The sequence below is a fragment of the Ostrinia nubilalis genome, chromosome 22 (assembly GCF_963855985.1).
Source record: "Ostrinia nubilalis chromosome 22, ilOstNubi1.1, whole genome shotgun sequence".
Taxonomy (NCBI): Eukaryota; Metazoa; Arthropoda; class Insecta; order Lepidoptera; family Crambidae; genus Ostrinia; species Ostrinia nubilalis.
Genome location: NC_087109.1, coordinates 12,908,129 through 12,934,293, shown reverse-complemented (window position 1 = coordinate 12,934,293; position 26,165 = coordinate 12,908,129). Strand labels below are relative to the sequence as shown.

At 35.7% G+C, this 26,165-nt stretch overlaps 2 protein-coding genes across 2 annotated transcripts in view; one reads left to right on the top strand and one right to left on the bottom strand.

Moving 5' to 3' along the window:
- The window catches only part of LOC135082629 (beta-1,3-galactosyltransferase 1-like), a 307,135-nt gene that overhangs the window by 164,333 nt on the left and 116,637 nt on the right, over nt 1-26,165 (bottom strand). The window lies entirely within an intron of this gene.
- The window catches only part of LOC135083099 (uncharacterized), a 50,972-nt gene that overhangs the window by 2,348 nt on the left and 22,459 nt on the right, over nt 1-26,165 (top strand). The window contains exons 3-4 of the mRNA XM_063977865.1: nt 20,157-20,323; nt 20,756-20,888. Coding sequence (XP_063833935.1) covers nt 20,157-20,323; nt 20,756-20,888 — 300 coding nt within the window. The remainder of the gene's footprint in view (nt 1-20,156; nt 20,324-20,755; nt 20,889-26,165) is intronic.

The following is a 26,165-nucleotide window of genomic DNA, read 5'->3' as shown; positions in this document are numbered from 1 at the left end:
GTGCACAGTCTTTGTTGTTTGATTAAGAAATATGGCGATCGAGGCTGACGTCTCGGGATGAGAATTAATTACTCCATACTAATAATAAACGCGAAAGTAACTGTCTGTCTGTCACGCCTAAACCGCTGAAGCCATTTTCATAAAGGTTACAGTCAAAACTCATAATTTATAATCGGTCGAAACCACTTTTGACTGATTTTTGCAGTCAAGTGTTTTTGGGGATTTTCTCAAGATAGCCTGAAACGGAGGAAAATTTCAGCTTCTTTTTGTGATAATAATATCTCACGTTGAAGACAATTATCCATGTCTTTGCTTATGTAAATTAAGTCTTTTTGATCGAGAGCACAATGTGTGATAAAACATTTCTATGCCAGTGGAAATCAGTTACCTACAAATCCCATATAAACACAAATGCTTTATCAAAGTATCGCCAATTGAAACTGAAATAACATTTTACATCCAGTTACAAAGAAAATCGCAAAGCAACTTACAAAATGGAATTCTGTTATTGGAAAAATAACTTGAAGGAAAAATTCATTCAGCATTCATCTCCTTTTCAATCTCGAGTCTCATAACTGCAATTAATTGACATTGCCAATTTTATATAGTCTATCCAATATAGCTTGATTAGAATGACAGCTGCCATCAAAAGTAACGACATAACTTTGTAGTAGCGATCAATGAGAGCTAAATATTGGCGGACAAGAAATAATTCACGTCTGACCTACAAACAATATTTTCGACGACAGTGCTTCCAATTATAATGTTAATTTCGTGTAAATGCAGCGTTAAATTACACCAATAAGTAGTAATTCGAAATTATAAAAATCAAGCTAGAGTATTAACGACGTCTCTACAAGGACGTCTCGAGTTACAAAAATGTTAGTGTTGGGACATTTCGACAAATGTTATATTAAATTAAAACTATTTTTTTAACATATTTAACATTTTTTTTTCTAACTAATTTTTTAACATATTTAAGTCAAGTTATACGTTTTTCTAAATGTTCACTATTAAAAACCAAAAAACATTTCATTCTTAAATAATCAAACATAGGAAATCAATCACCGGTAATATTTTGGGTATTCATAGCACCTTTGCTCTAGAAGAGATGCCCACCGCCCTCTAGCGAGAGGAAAAACCCACTGAAGAACACTGATGATATAATGACTACGACTTAGGTTGTTTGACCTTGACATCAATTTTAAATTTTACTGTCTTTAAATTTAAATCATAATTGTCATTTTTATGAATAAAGATATGAAGAAAAATTGGGTGCATTTTTTTAAATCATTTTTTCGAAAACATTATCGATACATCTATGTGAACCGTACGAAACATACCCTGCACTAGTCACATTCGTTTGACAGCCGTCATTCTAATCAAGCTATATTGGATAGACTATAGTGAATTTACTCCAATAAAATATTTAACTAAAAACATAACCTTCTTTCTGGTGCAGTCGGTTAAAAAGAAAGAATAAGGTTTAAAAGAATTGTATAATTTTTTCCCATTATTTTAGAGCCACAGAGACTTTAAATATGGCTCTAAAATAATGGGAAAAAATTATAACTTTTAAACGATTCATTTAGAAAGTTTGTTATTTATCTTGGTAGAATTATCACAGCCTTCCAAACATTATTATCATTATAATTTGACGCTAAATGTCAAAGCATGTCTGCGACTCTCCTATTCCGAGTTTTAATTTAAGGCAACGAAAGTAGACAAAGAAGGGTTATTTTGAATTAGCAAGTTATCACAATAAACTTTTTAATTTTTTGAGGACAGATAATAATTAAATGTTTGTACTAATACTAGAACGTTCTATCTATAATTATGATCTATGAGAGCATCAAAAAAAATCTATGATGATTTTAGTTCTTAAAAGCAGCAGCTAAAGGCGCTGTACAATCTGTCATACATTTAATGTAATTTTTTACGCAGTCGTTAGCGAGAACACCAAACGTTAACTCACGGAAAGCACACTGTACTAATACTAGAACGTATTGTATCAATGGTGATAAGTACAGATGTAGAGTACTTAAGAGATCAAATCTTAGACCCTATGGCCCTATGGGTAGACTCTATCAGTAGCTAGACCACTGGAGACTAGAGTGGACCCACTGGTTTGTTCTCCATTACCGTTTTAATAAAAAATCTCGCCGGCGCCGGTGAGAATGGGCGAGCAAAAAGAAATAAATGTCCTTTTAAAAGGCAATTTGCGCTTTGTCCCGTCCCGCGCCTTTTGCTGGACGGCGTAATTTGTAGTTACATTTATAGAGAGTTTCACTTTATTTTCGCCTTTTTTATTGGGTTAAACTGTAACACGGACCTAGTTTAGCTCTCATTGTTCTATTGTAAGAACAACTGTTTAATTGAACGATTTAAAGACTTGCCGTCTTCTTATTTAGTAGGTTGTTAGCAAAAATCTTACATGTAGGATGTAGGTACTACCAGGCCTGCGAGTTTATATCGAAAACAAAACACGCACGATGGCCCACCTACAGGATACTATTCGACAAGGCCTCACATACGAGCGAACATTGACTCACGCACGCGTATTCTTGTGTACCTATGATGGAAGAAAATAAAGAAAATGGTGTAGTAGTAGTATTTAACTGCCTAAATAATAATAAAAACACAGAATGTACTTCTTTAAGTTGCCTCAAGACACTGAGAGGTAAATAAGTAGTTAATATTATTCATGATAATTCATGCTAAATCATGTATTTCCTCCGCCATTTTCCGCAGTTTGGCACCTCACGTCACATCATTTTACCGAAGTCAGCCCTATAGCTTCGGCGCAGTGCCGATCACTGACGTTTGTCAACAAAATGGTGCTTGACTCTTGAGACAGGCTAAATTACACCATATTGTTAATGACATTGAGCATACATTTTTTTAAATACCTTCGCGAAGTAAAACTTCTGTACGTAGTACTTATTATTATTCTGTGGTACTACTAACTACACGCTTACTCAGTAAAATTTGATTTTTATTTTTTATAATGTTATTTATTTCTTGATATACTTTCATTCCCTATTTCAAGACCTTCACGTTTTATTTTGCGACAAAGGGTCGATCCTTAAAGTACGAAAACTCATTATTTGTTTAATACTAAAGGTTTAAACGCTGGTTCAATTGACTAGACTAATATTATGGATTTGTGATTGTTCTTCAGCACCAAAACTCCCTTTACCTTTAATAGAAAACGGTTAACAATTTCCTAGCCAATGTTGAACTTTACGTTATCCATAGTCGATAATAAACCCTTATTTATCTTCAACTTTCCCTGGTTGTCTGAGCTCGCAGATTTCTCTTTGTATTTACAAACTTCTGAAATTTACAAATAGCTATCTCCCGTGAAACTGTAAACTTTACTCATTAATAGAAGGTACGGGGTTGTGCTTTAAATTTATCTCTGTAGGTAAAGTTGTTTACCTATTTATATGCTAGTACGAGTAGATACCTACCTACCAGCACATTTGACTATAATTTTTGTTGTAATGTAGTACCTATTATAACCAAATAACCTGTCACAGTGTTGTCTTGATGAGTCAGCGACTTGAGTCTTAGGTAATTTAAATCTACCTAACCATTTAATTGGTACTAAAAACAATAAAAATTTTAAAAAAATATTCAAGTAGGTATATTATCATGATCAAAATAAAAACAAAGACGATTAATAAAAGTAAGTACTTTAATAAGTTGCCCTTAAGAAGCCTTTACATGTCTCATAATCTTAATACCCTATAATATTTCCATAATGTTAAATGACCTGTTTAATGGTCTGAATAACATACCAAAGTTTATACATATCCTGCCTGATGAACACGGTGTGTAATAAATTATAGATCCATGGTGTATAGATTGTATCTACTCCGTTACTTTATTAATAGTCACTATATTACCCTCACACATATCGACGTTTATTAATGTATGGGGTTATTTTCAGCTGCGACTCGAGTATGACGTCTTTCAGGCCACCAACCCTAAAGATTATTGTTGTTTGGAAATGTTCCCTTATGAATATTAATACGATCAAAAGATTGAACGTACGTTCGCGTACGAAGGTGCGATGGTTCGTTAAGTCAATAATCTACCGATCACTTGCTTGAAGTTTACTGCACGCGTTCTCACAGTGCGCGTGAACGCACAGGGTAACACACGAACCAATCACAGAGCTCTATTCAACGCTGTGCGTGCGATTTGCTGCGTCACTTAAGCAAGCATCGTTTGTGAATACGGGCGTGAGTTTTCTAAACACCACATCATGTTACTCATTATAAAATGTATATTCTAAAAGGGCCACAGCACAGCCGACATGCAAATTTTAGCATCGGTATACGACTGTATCGCAAAATAGCCAAACGCCGAAGCTAAAGCTAAAAGAAGCATGCCTGTAATTAACACGTTAAAACTCAGAGGTGTAATTGTGTAAAGCAATCGTAATCATTTGACAGTTCATAACGTACGTACGATAAAGTCAGTTAAACAAAGCGTTTGACAGAATAATCGTACGTTATGAACTGTCAAATGATTACGATTGCCTTACACAATTCCACCTAAGGATTCCGATACCACGTCCGTCCTATTAATAATTCGCGAAATCCCGATGCTGTATCGATCGAACGCAGAGAGTCGCCGAAACGTAATTCAGCATCGATAAAATATACTTAGTCGCAAAATCGTCGATGCTGAAAGAAACATGTCTGCTATTGCTGAATTTCAATCTTCTAGCATATGCGATGCCAGTCAGTCACTACGCCACAGTTCTTAGAAGAATAAAACATGGTTTTCCTGTTACCAAATTCAATTTATTTAAGTGTAGAGCAAATTACTCCCGGTCCCGACTCGCTTGCTTCCTGGACTCTGATTCCCTTTTGTCCCAAATCGGGGACTTCCGCGATTTTCACTAAACAATTCAGAAATATCTTAACGACGGTTCAAGTGACGTGGAATTTCAGAATTGAGTTATTTTAACAGCCAAATTAATTTACCTTAGTTTAGGTACGGTTTGTTTGGAAAATTTCGTGTTTTCCTAATTATATTAAAGGCACCTTAGTCTGGTTTGCATTGCGATTTAAACATAGTATTTCACAGTTAAGCAAATTCTAGCATGTTAAGATTTTTTTATGCAGAGCAAGGTATATTAGACCGCACCTGATGTTAAGTGAGATGCAGTCTAGAATGGTAGTACATACTAATACATACATACCTGCCTGTAAGTGCCTATTAACTGTCGCCTTAAAGGCCAGGATCATAATTTTCGGAAAAGACAGCAGCAGCATGAATAAGTACAATTTTCAACTTAAAAACTTTTGTACCGCAATATATTTTCTGTAAAACTATTTTCGCTAGTTACTTCACTATTTCGCCCCATTTATTCTTAAAATAACTTTCTGTCCAATCTAAGTCAAGTTCAGCCCCGGATCTCAACCGGCCGCCCGCCAGGCCGCCAGGCCCGTCAGGCCTGGTTTAATTTCCTAAGATAGAGCCCAATATCCGGCTCTAGCAAGCTGGCAACCCGCCAAGATGCATTTGGAAAGCTTAAACGTACACCGAATGTCAGAATGTACAGCTAGGTAGTTGGAAGGCTTGTCAAATTCGCCTCCAGTTTTGAACACATTTTTGACAGAAAATAGTGCTTTTTGCGGCACTTCTTCTCAGCGCGTCTTTACTTTTCCACTTTTGACAGACAGTGGTGATTCGAGTTTGTTGCGGCGCTTCTTCTCACTCAGTACTTGTCAAATGATTTTCGAGAAGCGCTGGGAGGACAAAAAATCGTGAAACATGTAAAGGCTCCTTATGAGCAAAATCTGTCGATGATATTAGTCATTTAGACCAAAAATGCCTTTAATTTAATTTCAACAAGACGCAATGCAGTTAACTCTAACCGTGGGATAAACAGGTGGCGCAATCTATATATATAAAAATGAAACCCGTTTTCCGTTGTCACGACATAACATGAAAACGGCTTGACCGATTTGGCTGATTTTTTTTTTTGTAGTTTTCTAATACTCTGTACAAGGTTTTTACGGAAAAAAATATAAAGAAAATCTCTTCGCTAAGGCGGTACGAAGTTCGCCGGGTCATCTAGTTACGAATAAATATCACAGTTGTGATAAATTTATCAAGAAAAAATAAAGAAAATGCGCCCAAATGTAACCTACATTTGGGCTGCATTTTATTAACATGAGGCAAAAAAATGTGCAATCTTTTTAATTTTCCCAGTGAAATGGTTTTATGGTTTTATGGTTTTAGATATAAAATGTATTTTTCTAAAAGAATACAATTATATTCACTTATAAGAAAAATACAGAATACACTTTATAATAAATAAGCAGCAAGTGCACGCAACAGACAAGCTCGTTTCATTTATGTATTAAATGAAACTAGGTACAGAAACTAATGAAGTTAAAATAAAATAAAATAATAACAAACCGCTCAAATGCTATATTTTTTCAAATTCAAGTGTAGTTTTATTCTTAACCTACCCACACTGCAACTACAAAACCAGCAACCTGCTTGGCTTCCATTACGTAACGCTCAACAGTTGCTATCACAGTTGCTATGTGACCGGTTTTTTTTTTTTTCTTACATTACGAGTAGTCTATATATATAAAAATGAAACCCGTTTTCCGTTGTCACGACATAACATGAAAACGGCTTGACCGATTTGGCTGATTTTTTTTTTTGTAGTTTTCTAATACTCTGTACAAGGTTTTTACGGAAAAAAATATAAAGAAAATCTCTACGCTAAGGCGGTACGAAGTTCGCCGGGTCAGCTAGTTTTTAATAAAAACGCGAGAATGTGAATGAATGAATGTGCTCGTACAATGAACCAGATTGATTTTTTTTTTTTTTTTTTTATTTTTTTTTTCACGAGAATTCTAAAAAGTGTTTTGTAATGTAGTGCTTTAATTTCTTTTTAAACGAGAAAAAAGATTGCGTATTTTTTATATAATTTGGCAGCCCGTTAAATAGTTGTGCCCCCTCGTACATTATATTTTTCTTGCCATAATTGGTTCTGGGTGACGGTAATTGAATATCGTAAGGTCTTCTTAAGGAACGCTTTTGTGATTGTGATTATGTTATAAATGATAGTTGTGTGTGAATAGTTTTTCTTAATATTTTATGTACAAGTAAACATGTATTAAATTTATACATTTGAGCTATTGACATTAAGCCGGTTTTCCTATAGACTTCTGTTGTTGGTGTTAAGTAGGGAAATTGGAACAGTAGTTTTATAATTTTGTTTTGCGATGTTTGTAGTTTTTTCAAGTTCGTTTTGGGAGCGCTACCGTAAACTTCCATCAAATAATCCAGGTGGGGTTTCACTAAGGAGTTGTATATAGTGTACCGAACAGACATGGGGAAGCAGCGAACGTTGCCACGGAGAATAGACATAAGGGATGTTAATTTAGAACGAGTCTTTTCGATGTGAGGTTTCCAGGTGAGGCGGTTGTCAAGCGTAAGACCCAGATATTTCTCAGATTTTACTTGGTTTAATGGTTCGTTGTTGATGGTTAACGGATCAAAATGGGAGATTTGCTTATTTTTGGCGCTAAATATTGTGTAATTGGTCTTGGCTATATTTAGAGTTAATAAGTTACACTGAAACCAACCAAACAAAGCGTCTAAGTCTTTTTGTGCTACTTGCGCCGTAGAAACAATATCATCTCCAAAGTAAAACAAACAAGTGTCATCGGCATACAGAGAAACATCACCGCATAGACCCAGATCGCCAATACCGTTTACATAAATAAGGAACAATAGTGGCCCCAGAATAGATCCCTGCGGAACACCATATATGATTCATCATCATCATCATTTCAGCCACAGGACGTCCACTGCTGAACATAGGCCTCCCCCAATGACCATATATGATTGATTCTGCTGAACTCTGCATATTATCGATCCTAACAATCTGGTATCTATTTGTGAGATAGGACTGGAGCATTTTATGTACCATTCCCTTAACGCCGATCGATTCCAATTTTTGTAATAGTAATTTGTGACTTATCGTATCGAACGCCTTCTTAAGATCGATGAATATACCAAGGGCAATCTTTTTGTGGTCGATTTCCGTTTTAATTCTAGTTGTAAGATCTATACATGCGGACAGGGTATTGGATTTTGGACGAAAACCGTATTGCTTACTAAAGAGAAAATTAATGGAATTTAGGTATCGTTCCAGTTGTGTATAAATAACCTTCTCAAACACTTTAGATATAACAGGCAATACAGATATGGGCCTGTAGTTGCCTGCATCAGTTCTATTACCCGACTTAAAAATTGGACTAACCTTGGCTATTTTCAGTGAATCAGGGAAACAACCTCTCACTAGGCACTGGTTAATACATTTAGTTAATTCAACCAAGATACATGGCTTAATACTCTTAACAACTTTACATGTTATGCCGTCTAAACCGCTGCTGGTATTTGGATTTAAATTATCAATTATTTTTCCGATTTCGTCAGATGCAACGGGGTCAAAAATGGAAAACTCACATTGGGAATTCTGCCTATGATACACTGGTATCTGGAACTTACATAATCAGTGTTTACGAGCATTGTCAGCTAATTACCACCGTAAACTAGTAGTTTAAACTAACAAGGAAATTCAGTACCTTTGTATAGTTAATTAGGTAACAAACAAGATGTTTAGCATTACACGTCTCGGGAATGTTTGCTTTGGGTAATTGAACGTTGTTGGCTTCGAATTCACTTCACGTAAACAAACTAACACGAGTTACAATGTCACGAAATTCTACTCGATTGGCGACAGAATGTTACCTAAGTACTGTACCTTTAGCATGAAAAACTTTCGTCTTCGAATCGTTAGTCTATTCGACAAAATTCAATACTCAACCTTCGAATTAAACGATAATTTTGATTCTCAAAATAAGTTTCGTGCATGCATTTCTCAAACTAAGTTCACTTTACGACACGTTCACAAGGGCGCTGTTGTAGTTTTCGTACTAAATTTTTTGATGGCGATTTGAATACGCAAACGATTCAAACTCGAAAGAGTCTCGTGCTAGCCGTACTGGATACACATTCGTAAAATCGCATGTCAATTGATTTGAAGGACTACATCGGAGCTGACGCTTGGGCTTCACAAACTAAGGCCCTGGCGATGTAAGCACCAGGACCTTTTCCATATTCAATCCATAAGATGTACTGAGGAATTTTAACTACTCTCATTATCCGTGCGTTTTAAAGAGTGGAATGCAACTAATGGAAAACAAACGTTATGTATTTCAGGGTTTAATGTCTATCAGTTACAAAAGTATTCAATTCTATCTACGCATGCAATCAAAAACACCTTAATTTTCCAAAAATAATAGGTATCCTATCAGAAATTGTCTTAGAAAGAGAAGAAACATTAATGGGTTCCCAATACATTTTTCCTCCTCTAGGTATTTCAAAAGTATCTATAGAAATAAATCATAAATAAGTAATTGAATCATCAAAACTTAACCTTGTCAAATAAACAGACAGTAATTTACGTACTTGTATCTTAATTTCAGGAGCCAAAATACCTGAAACACATCACATTCATGCTTAATATTCCACGTTTACTGTTACGATGCCACGATGACACTAATTTAACGGTAATTGGCCTAAAATATAGCCATTTCATAGAGATACTGATCACTTCGTTATGTCCTTTCGTCATGTAAAGAGCCGGAGGGGAATACATTTTGCTTTGTAACAAGTGTGAAATTACGTACATTTTTTCATGTCATGACGTCATTTTACAGATAAATATTATAAAATGTTATGTTGTACTACGATTAGAAGTTAATTAAAAGCCATAAAAGTTATTTATTTCCTGAAAATAGGCTTTTAAAAAGCGCTTTACACGTCCCAATTTTAACCCTACCACTGCTTCGGGACAATAATGGCCCAGTGCTGAGAAAAAACAGCGAAAGAAACTCAGTCACTTTTAACAGTGAAGAGTTTTCTTAACACACAGTAGTTATACATTTTTTTTGCAAAAAAAAATATTACAAATTGACTTAATAATGCAAAAAAAGTGTAACTCTGTGTGCTTTCGACTTTACAACATTCATAAGTTTGTGACTAATCAAAAAACAAGGTTAAATATTATGCAAATGCATAGGTAGAAAAAATCCTATTGGCGTGTTAAAAATCCACAAGGGGCGTAAGTGTTAAGTCGTTAGTTACCAATACCGCACGATACTGACTTGTTTGCACAGTGAAGGCCACAATCACGCGATTCAGTATTTTACCTAAATTATTACAAACAATTACAAAGGTATTAAAACCATACAGCTGGCGTGAAGTGTGACGTAATTGACAACAAGTGTGTGACTAACGCCCGTATTCACAAACATTACTATGAGGTCTCACAGTGCGTGTGGACGCACAGGGGCACGTGGGACACACGAACCAATCACAGAGCTCTATTCAAAGCTGCGCGTTCGATTTGCTGCTTCACTTAAAGAATCGTTTGTGAATACGGACGTAAATATATTTAACATACATACACATACAGGTGAAATAAATAAAATTGAGTTCTTTTACAGACTACCCATGGAAAACGGTACTGACATTAATACCCTGGATATACATCGTAATTTTCCTCTGCCAGCTCATGCCCCGAAAAGCTCTCGTAACAAAAAAGCCCGCTGTCCATTTCGCCGCCCATTCGAAAGCTTTAGACAATAAAAGCTTCCTTGTACGTCATTTGTCCGTCATGCTGACGTACAAAGCGTTAACCCGTTGACGGCCTTTGTGCGGCGCGCATTGTGGGCAAATGTCAGAGTGACTGATGGCCGCGGTAGGGTTAACGGAAGGATTATACTCTTTTAGAATGAATGTTCGTCGTAATTTTTACCTACTGTCCGGTACTTTCTAAACAAAATATTATGTTCTAAATTACATTATGGTTTTAATTACCCCTGACGTAAAAAATGTGTTATGTTTTAATGTCACTTTACAAACAACTAAAGGTACAAAGAACTGCAAATGCTCATTACTAGTACGAAAGCATGCCACTATTGGGCAATTAATATTTAGCATACTCATTTCGAGTTGTTTAAGCACGCTTGTTTTAAGCATGCTAATAAGTATGAGCATGTGTAACTTACCTTTACACATCTACAATAGATAAGTTTCTTTATTTTACAAACTGAGTCGCCAAGAGAACCTACCGGACCGATACAACCTGCAATATTTCAAGAAGAGAGCGTACCTACTTATAATTTTAACTCTTCAAGTCTTCTTCAAGAGTTTAAATTTTATTATAAGTATCCTCTTGGATGACAATAGTGACTTGAGTTTCTTGCGCTGCTTCTTCTCAGCACTGGCCCATTTATTGTCCCGAAGCAGTCGTAGGGTTAATAATGGGACGTGTAAAAGTGCTTTTTAAAAGCCCACTTGCAAAAATAAAATGAGTTTTAGTTTTTTTAAACCACCTGTAACTCCCCCGGGGCTATAGGTGGCGGTAATCACTTACCATCAGGTGATCTGTTTGCCTCCTGTCCCATAAAAAACCTATTAGAATGCAGGTCATGTCTCAAATTGAAAGAGCTTTAAAAATTCCAGAGCCATTGAAAATTCATACAAAATGAGTTGATATTTACAAGTGGTCCTGATCCCTTTACTCGTCGTCGCAATTTCATCCGATGACAAATAGCGATAATCCTCATAAGTGGATGGAGTCCCTTGTGTACAGACATAATAAAGAAAGGGTTAGAAATGCCACTTCCCTGACTCCATTTAGAAACCATAAAATTTAGATAGGTACTTCTATAGTTCAAAAAATATTTTTCAAATCAAAACGTCTTAAAATACAGCAACTCCAATGCATTTAAACCAACCAATTTTTAAGTGTCAAGCCTCAAATCATAAATCCGAAATTGCCAAAAAAATCCACCTCTCCTCTGCCTATGCTAAATTATGGGTAACATAAATTCAAAATTTCGTAATTTGCCTACACTTTTATGTGTCGCATCTGGACACCTGACAAAGTGATTCACTTGTGTAAAAATAAACCTCTTCGAGACATCATGGATGGAGTAAACTTTTTACTCTCCATCTTCAAATTGAACCCTATATCCTTAGGCTGCGAACAAAAGTGACCGCAAAATTCGCCCAATGGAACTGTAAAGCAGCCCTTCTGATCGTTCCTACACAATGCAACAAACCCTGTCAAATGTCACGACCTCCTTTATTGGGATGGATCACAGCACATTATGTTAAGCTTTTGTAAGCTCGTACAAAAAATTGCGGGTAATCTATATGTTACGGTCAAAGTGATAAATGTGAAAATTATGAATAATCGCCGGTTATTATGAATAATTACCGCATGATTTGGTAAATGTGATTAATATGAGATCATATATGTGTGTATAAAACTAAATAGGCGGCTTAGGGGTGGCCCAAGGGTCACCCCCGCCGCACCTTAACCTATTTTTCACTTTAAATCAAAACAATATGTTATGGCCTTTATGGCAAAGTAATGTTACGCAAAAAACAGTCGAAACTCATTATGCCAAATTGTAATAATATATGATATCAAAACATTCAAAATGTGTGGCTGTCCACAAGCACTGCATATACATGAGCTATTGTTCTTTTACGATATTTCATAGTACTAAGGTTACATTATTAAATAATCACTGATAAATGTAATTTATTTATTACTTTTACCTCAACTGTCGGTAATTATAATAACAGGCGATTATTCATAATTTTCAATTTATCACATTAACCGTAACATAATATACTAAACATTATATGCGAAATAACTCTTTCTGTCTGTTTGTTGCGTTTTAAAACACAACCAATTTCAGTTAATTTTGTGTCTATAGAAAACTTTTTCAAAATTCAATGTTATTGCTGTTTAATGAAATTAAATGCGCATACAACAAAGTAGGACTAGTTAAATAATAGGCTATTAAGACACAAATACGTGTAATATGCAAATATCAGGACAAAGGTGACTGAGTTTCTTCCGCCACTTCTTCTCAGCACCAGCCCATACGATGTCCCAAAGTGTTGGTAGGGCAAGCTATATTTGGGACATGTATTAGTGCCTTGGAAAGTCCTATGTACTGAATAAAATATTTGAATTTGAATTCCACAACCCGTCTGGCTAACGCGGAAAGTAAAGCCAAATCTTCTACGAGTATTTTCCACTGTCGTTTACTAAAATGTCGTGCACCTGCAGTGAAGACTAAATTTTAATGATGATGATGAATTTTATTGATTCACATGTTTATTTATTATAGTCCCATTATAGACGAAACAAGTCCATAACTGAAGCAAATTGAGTCAAGGCCTCAGAAACAAGTCGCGAACAGCTGTCGGGAGTTGGTGACAAGTTCCGAACTGCAAGGAACTAATTAGTGAAGTTTATTAGTCGCGCTTACATGCAATTTACAAACTAAACTAGAATATTGTAAAACCCTGGTTTTCCAAAATAGATAAATAAACAAACAGACAGACAGACTAAATAGAGTCCACATAATTTTGACGTTCATGGTCTAAACTGATTAATTTTTCATTTTCATAGCTTTGGCTGGTGCTTAACGTATTGACAAAGATGAGTGCCTCTTTTGCTTTGGAACTCGCTGTTTTTGCGATATTTCGAATTTTGTATGTATCAAAATAAACAAAAACACTCGGCAAAAAATTTTCTCTATAAGCCTTGTTCAAATATTTCTCTCGTTTCTCACTTATTGAAACCTGCCATTTGATTACTGAAATTATGCTATTTCAAGTCAAACGTCAACCTACATAAAGTGCTGAAGTAGGTAAAATCCAGATTTATTTTATGCCCTAGAAGAAATAGGGAAGTTATTCAAGTGGTCCCCAGTTACTTTGTGGAATTTATGGAGGCACCACGTTTCACACCCCCATAAAACTGGCTTTAAACCCATGGATATTGTTGGGAAAATGACGTTATCGACACAACATAATAAATTTTATAAACACCTTTTAGATCATGAGTTTTAACACTTTTAACTAGGTTTAAGTAGTGAAAAAAAAAACATATCTTCTCTAAACTTAATCCAAATCTAACTACACCAAAAGTCATCAGTTTAAACTTAAAAATTTCACGAACAAGTTAAGTACTTTCAAAGTTATAGCCTTCTTTATAAACTTGTAGGTAGTTCCAAAAAAGAAAAAAATAATAGATACTTCCAAAAAATGTTTACTTAAAAAATTACGACTTCAGCACAACCCTTTCGAAGCTAGCCCAATATAGAAGTCTGTGTCACGTCTGATCAATTTATTTTAATTGCAGTTGGCGCTTGATGAGACATGTTTTCAGAAACTCGTTTTATTTATAATTGGGGTACGATTTTAATGTTAATTGGCGACGATGATCGTTTGCCATCAAGTTACGTTGATTACTTTTATAATTATTTGAGTAATATCATGGACATTTGGCACAGATGACACTAACATGGAGAAAATTGGATAATTACGTCATTTATCTTAATACTTATTTGCTGATTTTTCCATGTGAGAGTTGTGAGACTCTTGTCGCAACTCATAAAATATGACGTAAATGTTTAGAACAACTTTTATTAACACCGTAAAAATCATTCCAAAACGACCAATATTTTCAACCGACTTCAAAAAAGGAGGAGGTTCTCAATTCGACCCGTATGTTTTTTTTTTTTTTTTTTTTCTATGTTTGTTACGCGATAACTCCGCCAATTATGAACCGATTTGAACAAATCTTTTTTCGGCGTATAGGTAATACCTCAAGGGTGGTCCCATTTAAATTTAATAATAGAAAAAACAACCCCCAAGGGTGGAAAATTGGGGATGAAGTTTTTTATACGCAATATCTCCGCCGATTATAAATCAATTTGAACGATTATTTTTTTGTTGAATAGGTATTATCAAAAGGGGGGTTTCATGCGAATTTGAAGAAAATATTTCACCCCCAAGGGTGGAAAATTGGGGATGAACTTTTTTATACGCAATATTTTTAATTTTTAGTTTTTTTTTGTGTTCACGCATTTGAAGTCGGTTTTATTTTTTTTAAAAGTTAATTATTATTATTGTATATATTATTATATCACTTGTCAGAGCTGTCGCCCAAGCAAAGATTACGAGAAACAAGGGTTCATGTAATATCATCAAAGGAAAAATCATGTCCAGTTGTTAGCTTACACTATAAATATGTCGACATTATTCTATCGATAGCGGCACAACACTAAGGGCCAAATAATCGGCGCGTTACGTCCGCGTCAGTGTTTGGGCAAACACCTTGTTTGCATAATTTGGACGCCCGCGAACTTGCGAAGTGAGCTGTTTTAAAGGGTGACACATGATGACATTATGTTGGCAATGTTTCAGCCGTAAAAATGACGATCTAATCTTTTTGCTGGATTATTTTTACCCCTTTTTTGTTGGATCACAAAAACAATTGAAGTGTCTATTTTATAAAAGTAGGAGAGTGACAAAAAGAGGAAATCGTCAGTCAAGTTTTAACAGTGCGTAAGTCAAAAATTACTTTCACACTGTCTCAGAATTTCTCTGACGAAAACACATTGAAATCGCGCTCAAGTTGCGTTGCAGTCTCGTCGCCTGTGTGCAACATGTTTTTTTTTAAATAATTTCTGTATACCTCTTTTAAAGCAATAAAGTAAAAAAAACTAGGTTACTCGGTTTCATTACGTAATTAAAACAAAAAGAGGTAATGAAAACACGCAAGTCTTAAAAAAGCTTATTAGCATAATAATATACGAGAAGTGTAATGCAGAATGTAATATTTTTTACGCAATTCTTTCACCTGTTAAGAGTACTGAAGAAAAGTTATGTTTGACATTTTAAAATATCCCTTTTTTCAACAGGGTTTCTTTTATGACTTCTTTTGTGGCACGTGAACTCTTTTTACGGAGTTTTTATTTTATTTTTGCTCAATTAAAAGCACAAAGTGTGAAGCACTTTAAAGTGCTTAATTTTTTAACTAGAGCCATAAGAAATGTACATTTTCAGCGCTTTTTATGTAACCCTTTTAAATGTCAGCTCTTTGAACGAGGTCGGGGTTATTTTGTTACGTTTTTATTTACTGTTTAGTGTTCGTAGTTTAACCGGTGCAACATAACGTGGGTTTAAGCATCTTCAGTTCTTTCTGGGTCTTCTACTAGACTTAAGTAAACCTTAATCGTATCCTGATGATCTTCATGCGTTTTTCTCTATCATTGCAATAGATTTTCAGCATATTCTTACAGGCAACGATTATCTAAATAAAATTCAAGTCATCTTTAAGAGCCATTTCACAAAAATATTCCGCGCGAATTTAGGTAAAAGCTGTCAACGCAACGTCAAAAGAGTAAAAAGAACGCTGAAATGGACAAAAAAATCTTGAGCCGTGACCGTATTAAGACTTGATTTAAGTTATTAATTTTAAGGTAGAATGAGGTATTCAAACTTGATTAATTAATTTAAATTTTTAATAGAGTTTATTAAGTCTTTTATATTTCGATTCATAATGAAACACGAATAGGTATAATATGTAAAATATATATTAAGTACAAAATAAAGACAGTCACATAGTGAAAAATAAATCTGCCCCCTTACAGCTCCATCATCGGACCCTGGATACGAATAATGAAACACGAATAGGTATAATATGTAAAATATATTAAGTACAAAATAAAGACAGTCACATAGTGAAAAAAAAAATCTGCCCCCTTACAGCTCCATCATCGGACCCTGGATACGAAATATTCGTCAAGGCGAATCACACAAGCCCAAACTCCATATGGTTCTATTGTTTTGTTACGGAGGTGGCCATTGCATCTCCTCCAGCTCCATTATCAGACAGAGCTAAGAAATAAATAAATAAATATTATTATAAGTAAACAAACAACTAAAATAATTCATCTTACTATCTTACTTTTTACTAGTCTTACTAATATTATAAATACGAAAGTTTGTGTGGATGTCTGGATGTTTGTTACACTTTCACGCAAAAACTACTGAACAGATTTTGATGAAACTTTACAGTACAGTACAGCAGTACTAGGCAGTCTGTGTTCAACTATCACTCGGGTCGGACGTTCCTATCGCAAGACCTTTGGTTCACTCAGTTCCGATACGACTCTAGTGCTGTGTGTAATTATTTTCGTTAATACACTGAGTTTTTAATTTCTACGAGTGGATTTCATTTTGCCTGAGACCTACGCCATGAACCCTGAACCAGAAGACCCTGTCGCCAGCGACAGCGACGCTCATCCATCCCTGGCGTCGACCAGAATAACAATGTATAGGCTATAATTTATGACGATCTGTGACAAACTAAATTTCAAGCGGGTGAAGCCGCGGGCAATACTACATATTTCATACTAGCTTTTTGCCCGCGACTTCTTCTGCGATGAAGTGGAAAATGGTTCTAATAGAATTAAAATATTCTAAGAAAATTAATTTTGTTAAATGATTATATTTTTTGATATAAAATATACACATCATTATGTTTAAATATTTGAATACTTACAAAATTATGAGATCTTTCTAAAACAAAATTAAAACACTACACCTGCCGCAGATTTCTTTGTAAACAATGTTTTTTTGTTTTTCCTTCAGGTGCTAAAATCACCAGGCTATTGTGTGCGCATACTCTGGAGTATTCCACATACAACTGGTCGTCGGAGAAGCATAGATTTCCATTAAGTCTACTCCCGCTACCATATGGAACTCCGCTAACACTCGTGAGGGCGCCAACACTTGCTTTTGTATCGAAAATTAGTATGAGCAGCTGCGCACGCGGTTGCCCGTTGCAGGCTCTATGCAATATTACTATATTTAAAATATTTTAAAATATATAATTAAAATATTTTAAACCGTGGTCCCTAAGCATGAGATGGGAAACTGCACTCTCTTGAATTCTCTTGAATTTGATGGTGTTAGGGGAATCCTAGGAATGAATACAGACTTTCCAATGGAATCTCCTCATCAATATTGCGAAATTGCGAGTTGCAATGCAATGTTACGTTTTCACTTGTTATTTTATTGTAATCTGACCTTGATTTTTCAAACACGTGTCAAAATAAAAAAAAAATTTAAATCAAAAGTACTAAGGAATATTTCATTGATATCAACTTAGAAACAAGCACAGATCACAGAAACTAAAGGGAAATGTGACAAGGGACAAATTGGAACATATTGCTTGTGAAAGCAATGATGACAGTAGCGACGTCATTATGTAAACAGTTTATATTGCTTGCATAGTACTAAAGATTATTCGAACGTTGAATACTGATACCGCAATGGATAATGAGCACATAATTTGATTTCTTTGTGTGTGCGAATTTCTAATACGACACTGAGTTTCGAACTCAGCGCATTACTTAGCATCTCTCTATATTTCTATGCAACCAAGTTATCTCCAAAATAACATTCCACACCTTTTTAACCTAGTCAGGTAATAATTTTAATAAAATACGAAGCACGTCATCTATCAATAGGATATATGTATATTTTAGAAGTTAATAAATTATGCATAAAATATAAACACTTTAGAAGTTTAGTTAAATCGTAGAATTTCGGAAAAACAAGTACTAAAATCGTACTGAAAAAAAAAGTATTAACATGTTATCTAATTTATTTATTAAACGTCGAATTTTATCAAAGATTTTGGACTAAAGTTTTTGAAAATATTTTATAGCCTACATAGAAAAAAATTAGGATTCTAAATCGTGAAAGAAATTTTTTTCGGAGCCTATTGCCTCCAAACAAACAAACAATTAAATCTTTCCTCTTTTATTAGTATAGATTTAACAACAAAACAAAACGATTCTTTTTCTTCTTCACGAAACAAAACTCAAAGCGGATAAATAAATAAACAAATCTTTGGACAATTTCACAGCGCCATCTAGTCCAAAAGTAGGCAACCAATATGCTTGTGTTAAGGGTGCTATCATAATGGATATACTTTTTTATAATTTATTTATTAAATTAAATACATGGTACCTACATATTATACATAGTTACACCCAGATCCGTCAAAGAAATTAAAATTCATCATTTCAATTTCTGCTCGGCCGGCCGACTCGAAACAGCCTCTCGGCATAGTATCAAATGTATTTGGTCGCCGTACAAATCACCGCTTTACGACACGAACGCACGTAAACGTCACGGCGGGAAAAATGACACAGGTCCTGCCTTGACGGGCGCTCGCGCCATACTAATCGATGTCGGCTTGCGCATTGTAATTTATACTGATATTCACATCAATATTTTGACAAAGTGGTTACTAATATTTAAACAATAACTGTAGAAATTAATTCTACAATATTCTATATTTTGGGATACTTTTATTGCAGTTTATGCTGTGTTTTTAAACCAAAAACCACGATCAAAATGTGACGTTAATCTTCAAATTTGCCAAATTATTTTTAGATTTTACTCAATAATGGTAATGAAATTCAAGAATCTATTTCATTAATGGACTACAAGAATATATGTCCGATGATTACTATATATTTTTAAGCTTATTATATGAGCATAAATAATAGATACAGGACTTTGAAAATGAGTCTGCGGCAATTTTTTCGTAAAATGGTTGTGGGAGATGGGGCACTGTGAATTAAGCAAAAGAGTTTTAGTAAATCCGTTTCATTAATGGTCAACAACAAGGATTGACCTATCTTTCGCAGTTATTAAATAATCTCTGGGTGTTGCTTAAGATAGTAATTCATGCTTCCAAAATCTTAGAAATTCGCACGAAAATGTAAAATGGCTCTTAATGTTTTTAACATTTCTCTACATTATCAGTAATTTAAATATTTGAGCTTTTTCATACGCAGAACTAAAATAATAGAGGAAACTTTATTTCGCAATAAGTTCACACTCTTTTCTCTTTAATCAACAACTTATTTAGTATCCAATGCAGAGGCACGGCCCTCTATAATTAGACAGAGGCAAATGGAGCAGCTTTTCTTTTCAACACGTGAAAATCATTTATTTTTATGTGCTTTACCATAGAATACCTAATTACCGAGCTATATAAATTCTACGTCAATTCCATTATATTTTTTTAGCAGTATAGCAGCCGAAACGTCAAGCCGTGAGTACATAATGTAACTCATTATAAACGTCGCGTTGAGACCCGTATCTTACTACTTATTTATTTTAACCAATTCCATTGTCCCCAGGTATGGCAGCCCGCACCACTCGCGATCGCAGTCCGTCAAGGCGGGCAGGTCCCGCACGGGAGAGAGGCAGCTCCTGGGCCTGCCGCAGCAGAGGGCCAGGGTAGCTTCGATGCCCAACACTGGGGTTGAAGAGGAGTACTACAGGCTGAGGCACTTCAGCATTACTGGTGAGAACCCCTTCTAAGAAATATTACTGGGTAGATAAAGAAAAGGGACTGGCTGCTTCTGGAACTTTGTAGTAGAGGGTCAGGGTTGCCCTCATGCCCAACCCTGGGGTAGAGGAGAAATACTACCGGCTGAGACATTTCAGCGTCACTGGTGAGAACTCTTAAGAATATCTGTGTACTTCTCGAATGGAGACAACGTCTCGACAAATTCGAACAGGCAGTGCTCTATTTCATTGTGTTTTGTGGCGCAACTTGGATAAAACTTGCATCCAGTAGAATGCCAAATGCTGAAACGATGATGATGCCCTTTATGTAATCAGGTCTCATGACTGAATAACAGTTGAGTCCCTAAATAAGCAGATCTTCTAGTCAGTTTGGAGCTAGCTTACTACTAAAGATGCAAAAGTCTAAATTAAATTATTCCCCCTACAGGCAAAGGCGTGGTGAACCGAGGCGACTCGTTACGCTCGCGTCGCTCCCGCTCCAACACGTCGGTGGCGTCGAGCGCTTCCAGCACGGAAGCGGCCACCAGAGCCTCCGCACCATGTTCCTTGGCGTCCTCTAGGTGAGTAGAACGGGACTATTCCCACCTCTCGTTCCCACCGCCGCAACTTCTGTGTAGCCAGGATCTACAGCTTGACCGCCATAAAAACCCAACCAATGAAGGGCAAGTTTGTCTCGGAGAAAGTTAAACTGTCATTAGGTGAGTGAAAGCATGCCGTGTTTTTTGGCGTCTTCTAGGTGAGACAAAGCTTAGGAGAGCCTTGTTCCCTCCCTAGGTAATTGGAAGAAGACACTCATTACCATATGAAGTCACAAAAGGCAGAACATTCACACATAGAGGGTGAAATTTTGTAATGCCACCTGAAGGGAAAGTACTCTTAATACTGTTGATAGAAATGTGTCTGTGGGCGTGTGAGTGTGTGTTGATAGAAATGGGTGTCTATGGGCGACGGTAATCACTTACCTACCATCAGGTGATCCATCTGCTCGTTTGCCTCCTGTCACATAAAAAAAAATTACACAAAGAAATTTTTGAAAAGAAAGAAAAGTGCATCAAAAGATTTTCGAAAATTCGCTTCCTAAACCATGAAAAAGTACAGGGTGTAAATCCAAGGTTTAAATCTCAACGTTTATAATTTAACCAAACATCGCTTAATTTTATTTTTTTTATTTTATTTATTTGGAATAACAACAGCCGATACATAATTAGACTTAAATCAAATATTTTTCTTAAACTAATTAGGCCAAAAAGGTTATCCACAGCATTAACGAAATTTGCTTAAACTATCAAGTTAAAAACACTAAAGAAATTTATATAGACACCTGACCACAATTCTATACTGCCCCATGATAATATGTTTGGCAAGATCAAGTGTTATGTTAAATGATCCAGTCCACACACACATTGATAAATACTGGTATGTAAAAATATACTCGTCGCAAAACAAACAAATTTAATTAAAACAAACAATAACAACAATTTTGTAAATAGTTTTTATCATTACTTATTTTTAAATTTTAGTTTTTAAGTAATTTTAAGTTTATGTAAATATATTATAAAATTATTGTTTTATCGAATAAAAAATTATTAGTCTTGATTAAAACAAACTACGATATAAGATAATATTTGTATAGTATAAATAAATAAAGTAAATAATAATAGCAATAATGCGTTACTTCACATAAATATCTTTCTGACATTGTCTAGGAAAAATTTTTTGCTACCCATGAAAAGATCTATTTCACTGAACTCCCTATTATAAGTATTAGCGAGTCTAGCTAGCACAGCATTGCTGCCGTAGTTAGTGGCATGTGACGGGACGGCAAACAAGGTCGTGTGGCGCGTGCGACGCGCCGGAGCCCGCAGCGCCAACTGCGCCACGAGCTCCGGGCAATCAAGGCGCCCGCGCACTACGTCATGCAGGAGCCCCATGTCCAGCATTTTGCGGCGTTGTTCTAGCGTCAGCATTCGGTATTCGCGGCAGTTGTCGGTGTATGATGTACGTGTTCTTGTTTTTAATTTAAAGTTTAGATGGTTAATAAATCTCTTTTGTATGCTCTCAATTCTATTTTTATGAACGGCGTAAAATGGATACCAAATGGAACAAGCGTACTCTAAGATACTCCGTACGTATGCGAAATAAACAATTTTGAGGCTAATTAGATCGGTGAAAGGTTTACAGGTGCGCATCACAAAGCCCAAGTTACGAAACGAACGGCCAACTATGTTATCTACGTGATCCGAGAATGACATTTTAGAGTCTAGCCAGACTCCCAAATCACGAATAAGCTCGACCCTCTCTATTGCAATACTGTTAAAATTATAATTGAATATGATTGGTTGTTTCTTGCGAGTAAAGCTAATACATTGGCATTTTGGTATACTAATTGTTATGTTGTTTTTTGAATAGAAATTTACTAGATTATTGAGATCCTGTTGAATCAGTAAACAATCATTAATAGAGCTGACTTTCATGAAAACCTTTTTGTCGTCCGCGTATAAAAGGTACTTAGCGCTACTGAAACATGTATTAATGTCATATAAGTATGCATTATAAAAAAGAGGCCCGAGATGAGAGCCCTGCGGAACGCCTGAGGGCACTGCCACAAAGTCCGATCTGTATCCACCCAGTACGACTGCCTGAGAACGGTTTCTTAGATACGAGGCAATCCATCGCAGCAAGTCACCGTGTATGCCTAGAGACTCCAACTTGTGAAGCAGAATGACGTGATCCACCCGATCGAATGCTTTTTCGAAATCTGTGTAGATCACGTCAACCTGGCCGCCACCTTCCATGTGCTCAAGGACATAGTTGGTGAAGACAGACAAATTGGAGACAGTAGAGCGACCTCTCAAGAATCCATGCTGTGAGGACGGTACACCTCGAGCAATGATTTGATAAAGGTTTTCATATGCAATTTTTTCGAAAACTTTTGCGATAGTGTTAAGTATAGAGATTGGTCGATAATTTGAAATAATAGATTTAGAACCTTTTTTATGGATGGGAATAATATGGGCTTTTTTCCAAATTGCGGGGAAATCACATTTTTTCAGAGAAAAAGAGAATAAAATTGATATAGGTAAAGCCAGACTTTTAGCGCACATAGATAAAAACATTGGGGGTATACCATCACATCCTGCTCCCTTGCTTTTGTCTAAACCTTTAAGGTGTTTTTCAACCATGGCTGCAGATACGTATATTTGTGATACTATTTGATTGTTTGGGGGAGGATTAGAAGAAGGGTCAGCAAGATTGGAAGATGATGAATTATTTGAAAAAACACTTTCGAAGAATGAATTAAAAGCATTACAAATACTTTGTCCATCTGAGAGCAAATTATTATTCAAAATAAATTGTTTTGGATAACTTGAACCGCCTCTTTTAGATTTCACGTACGTCCAAAAATATTTAGGTGAGTGCCTAATAATACTTTCTGTTTTCCTTGTGAAATCGCTAAAACACCGTTCCTGCAATCTCTTAAACCGAGTCCTGAGCACACAAAACTCATCATAGTCCCTGGGATTCCCAAATCGTTTCCATTTTTGGTGTATTTTATTTTTCTGCTTAATGACTTTTATTAGTGTTTTATTGTACCAAATAGGATAGTGTGACCTACTAACTGTGTATTTGGAGAGAGGTATAAAACGAGTACAGCAATCTTGCAGTATATTATAAAAGTTGTCCACTGCTTCATCCACTGTGTCGCATGATAGGACTTCCATCCAATTAATGTCGGCCAAGTATTTATTAGCAGAGTCATAATCACCCCTGTAAAAATTATAACGGGTATTTATATTTTCCTTAAAATGCTGACAGTTTAGATCAAATATGTTGATATTTAATGCTGGATGATAGTTATCTTCCTTTAAAAGCGGTTGAATTGAGCGCGTAACATCCAATGGCAGGTTGCTGAAGCAAAGATCGAGCAATCTACCTTTGGAGTTTAACACGTTATTATATTGTCTGTAGCCATGGAAGTGAAGGTGATCTATAAAATTCGCGGCACAGTTCTGTAGGTCACTACTACCTTGTTTTAATATTGTGTATTTATCTAGGTCCCATTTCACACACGGTAAATTAAAGTCTCCCACCAACAAATAATTAGCATTAGGGAATTTATCTAATTGCTGAGAAATGTTATTAATAACATTGTCTAAACGTAACGAGAACCCGGATTGATCGGGCGGTGTATATACCACTATCAAAAAAAGGTCTACCTGGGATGACAGTTCAGGTGCGGGCACTCGTACGCACAGAGATTCAGCGGTATCACTAGTCCATTCATTCACAACAGTTACTCCCAGATACCTACGAACGCCAATCATAACCCCGCCCCCGCCCGACTTGTTGCATAAGCTAAGGTCTCTGTCACAACGGAAGATGTCATAGCGGGTGTCACACAGCTCACTATCCAATATATCATTTTGCAACCACGTCTCAGTGAGTATGATTATATCATAGTTCATACACAACAAGCTATTATAAAGTTCTAAACACTTAGTCCGCAACCCTCGAACGTTTTGATAATAGATTGACAGTTTCTTACCTACTACAGCCATTTTCGGAGTGAATATGTTTCAATTTTATTACGCCATACTGCTTGTGAGTGTTGCGATTGTTTATAAGTGTTATCAACATGGTGTACTGGAGGTTTCTTAGTGGTTATGACGTTATGTGGTGTAAAACATAGAATTAACATGTAATTATTTGTTAATTGGGTCATAAACAAACGAAGGGAGACTGAATCATCAAGAAGCGACGTTATATTAAAATAGTATAGTGGTAACGTGAGTAGTAAATAGAAATGTACATAAAATATCCTATTTATACATAATATATTATAGAAGCGACGCTGCTTACTATCTTTACATACGTATATTATTATTATAATCTTAATAATTAAATAATAGAAAATGTGTGTGTAAATCATGAATTCATTTACATTTACCATATTATTATTGTAATAAACACTGTATCGCAACATTACTTTTACATAAACGAGAGTAGAAATACATTCCAACTTGTACACCCTCAAGAAATAGAAAATAATAAAGTACAACTTGAATTGATTTTTAATTTTAACTTTAACTAAAGTAGTTTTGTATAAAACAATTAAGTCTATAACAAACTGAAACCTAAAAAACTGAACATTTAATGATGTTTTACTTCTTTTAAAAACAACAACATTAAAACAGTAATAATGTATAGATAAAAGCTTGATTATTTTAATGTGTTTAAAAAATCAATAGATTTCACTAGTATAGCACCAGCTTCATCACTCTTGCGCAGATAGATCTGACCGTACTTTACCCAACAGTAGGTATAACCTTTGTCTTTAGCCAACCGTCTGGCCGCAGCATATAATTGTTTACATTCCGGTGACAGGTGTTCAGAGACGTATATTTGGTGACATACATCCTTTATACCAATATGGTTGGTGTTCAACTTTTTGTCGCTATGCTCCTTATTATAGCGGTGCACGGCCGAGATCAGACTATCACGAAGGCGTGGAGATGTCAAAGTGACCACAATATTTCGTGGCCGTTTTGATGTTGTATCCATTTTTGCAACTCGGCGGCACGCATGTATGTCGGAGTCCGAGATAGGTAGTTCAATGGTTTCACATAAGGATTTGACCATTGATACAACGTTTTCGTTTCGGTTCTCGGGAACAGCCTGGAGCTCGACGTTGCGGTCACGCGACAATTTCTCCATTACAGAGACACGGTTCCGGATTTTGTGTAATTCGTCCTTAAGCACCGTTTGCTCGCTCTGTAAAGATTTAATTACGGTGTCCTTCTGAGCGATGGTGGATTTTAAACTTTTCACCTCCTCCA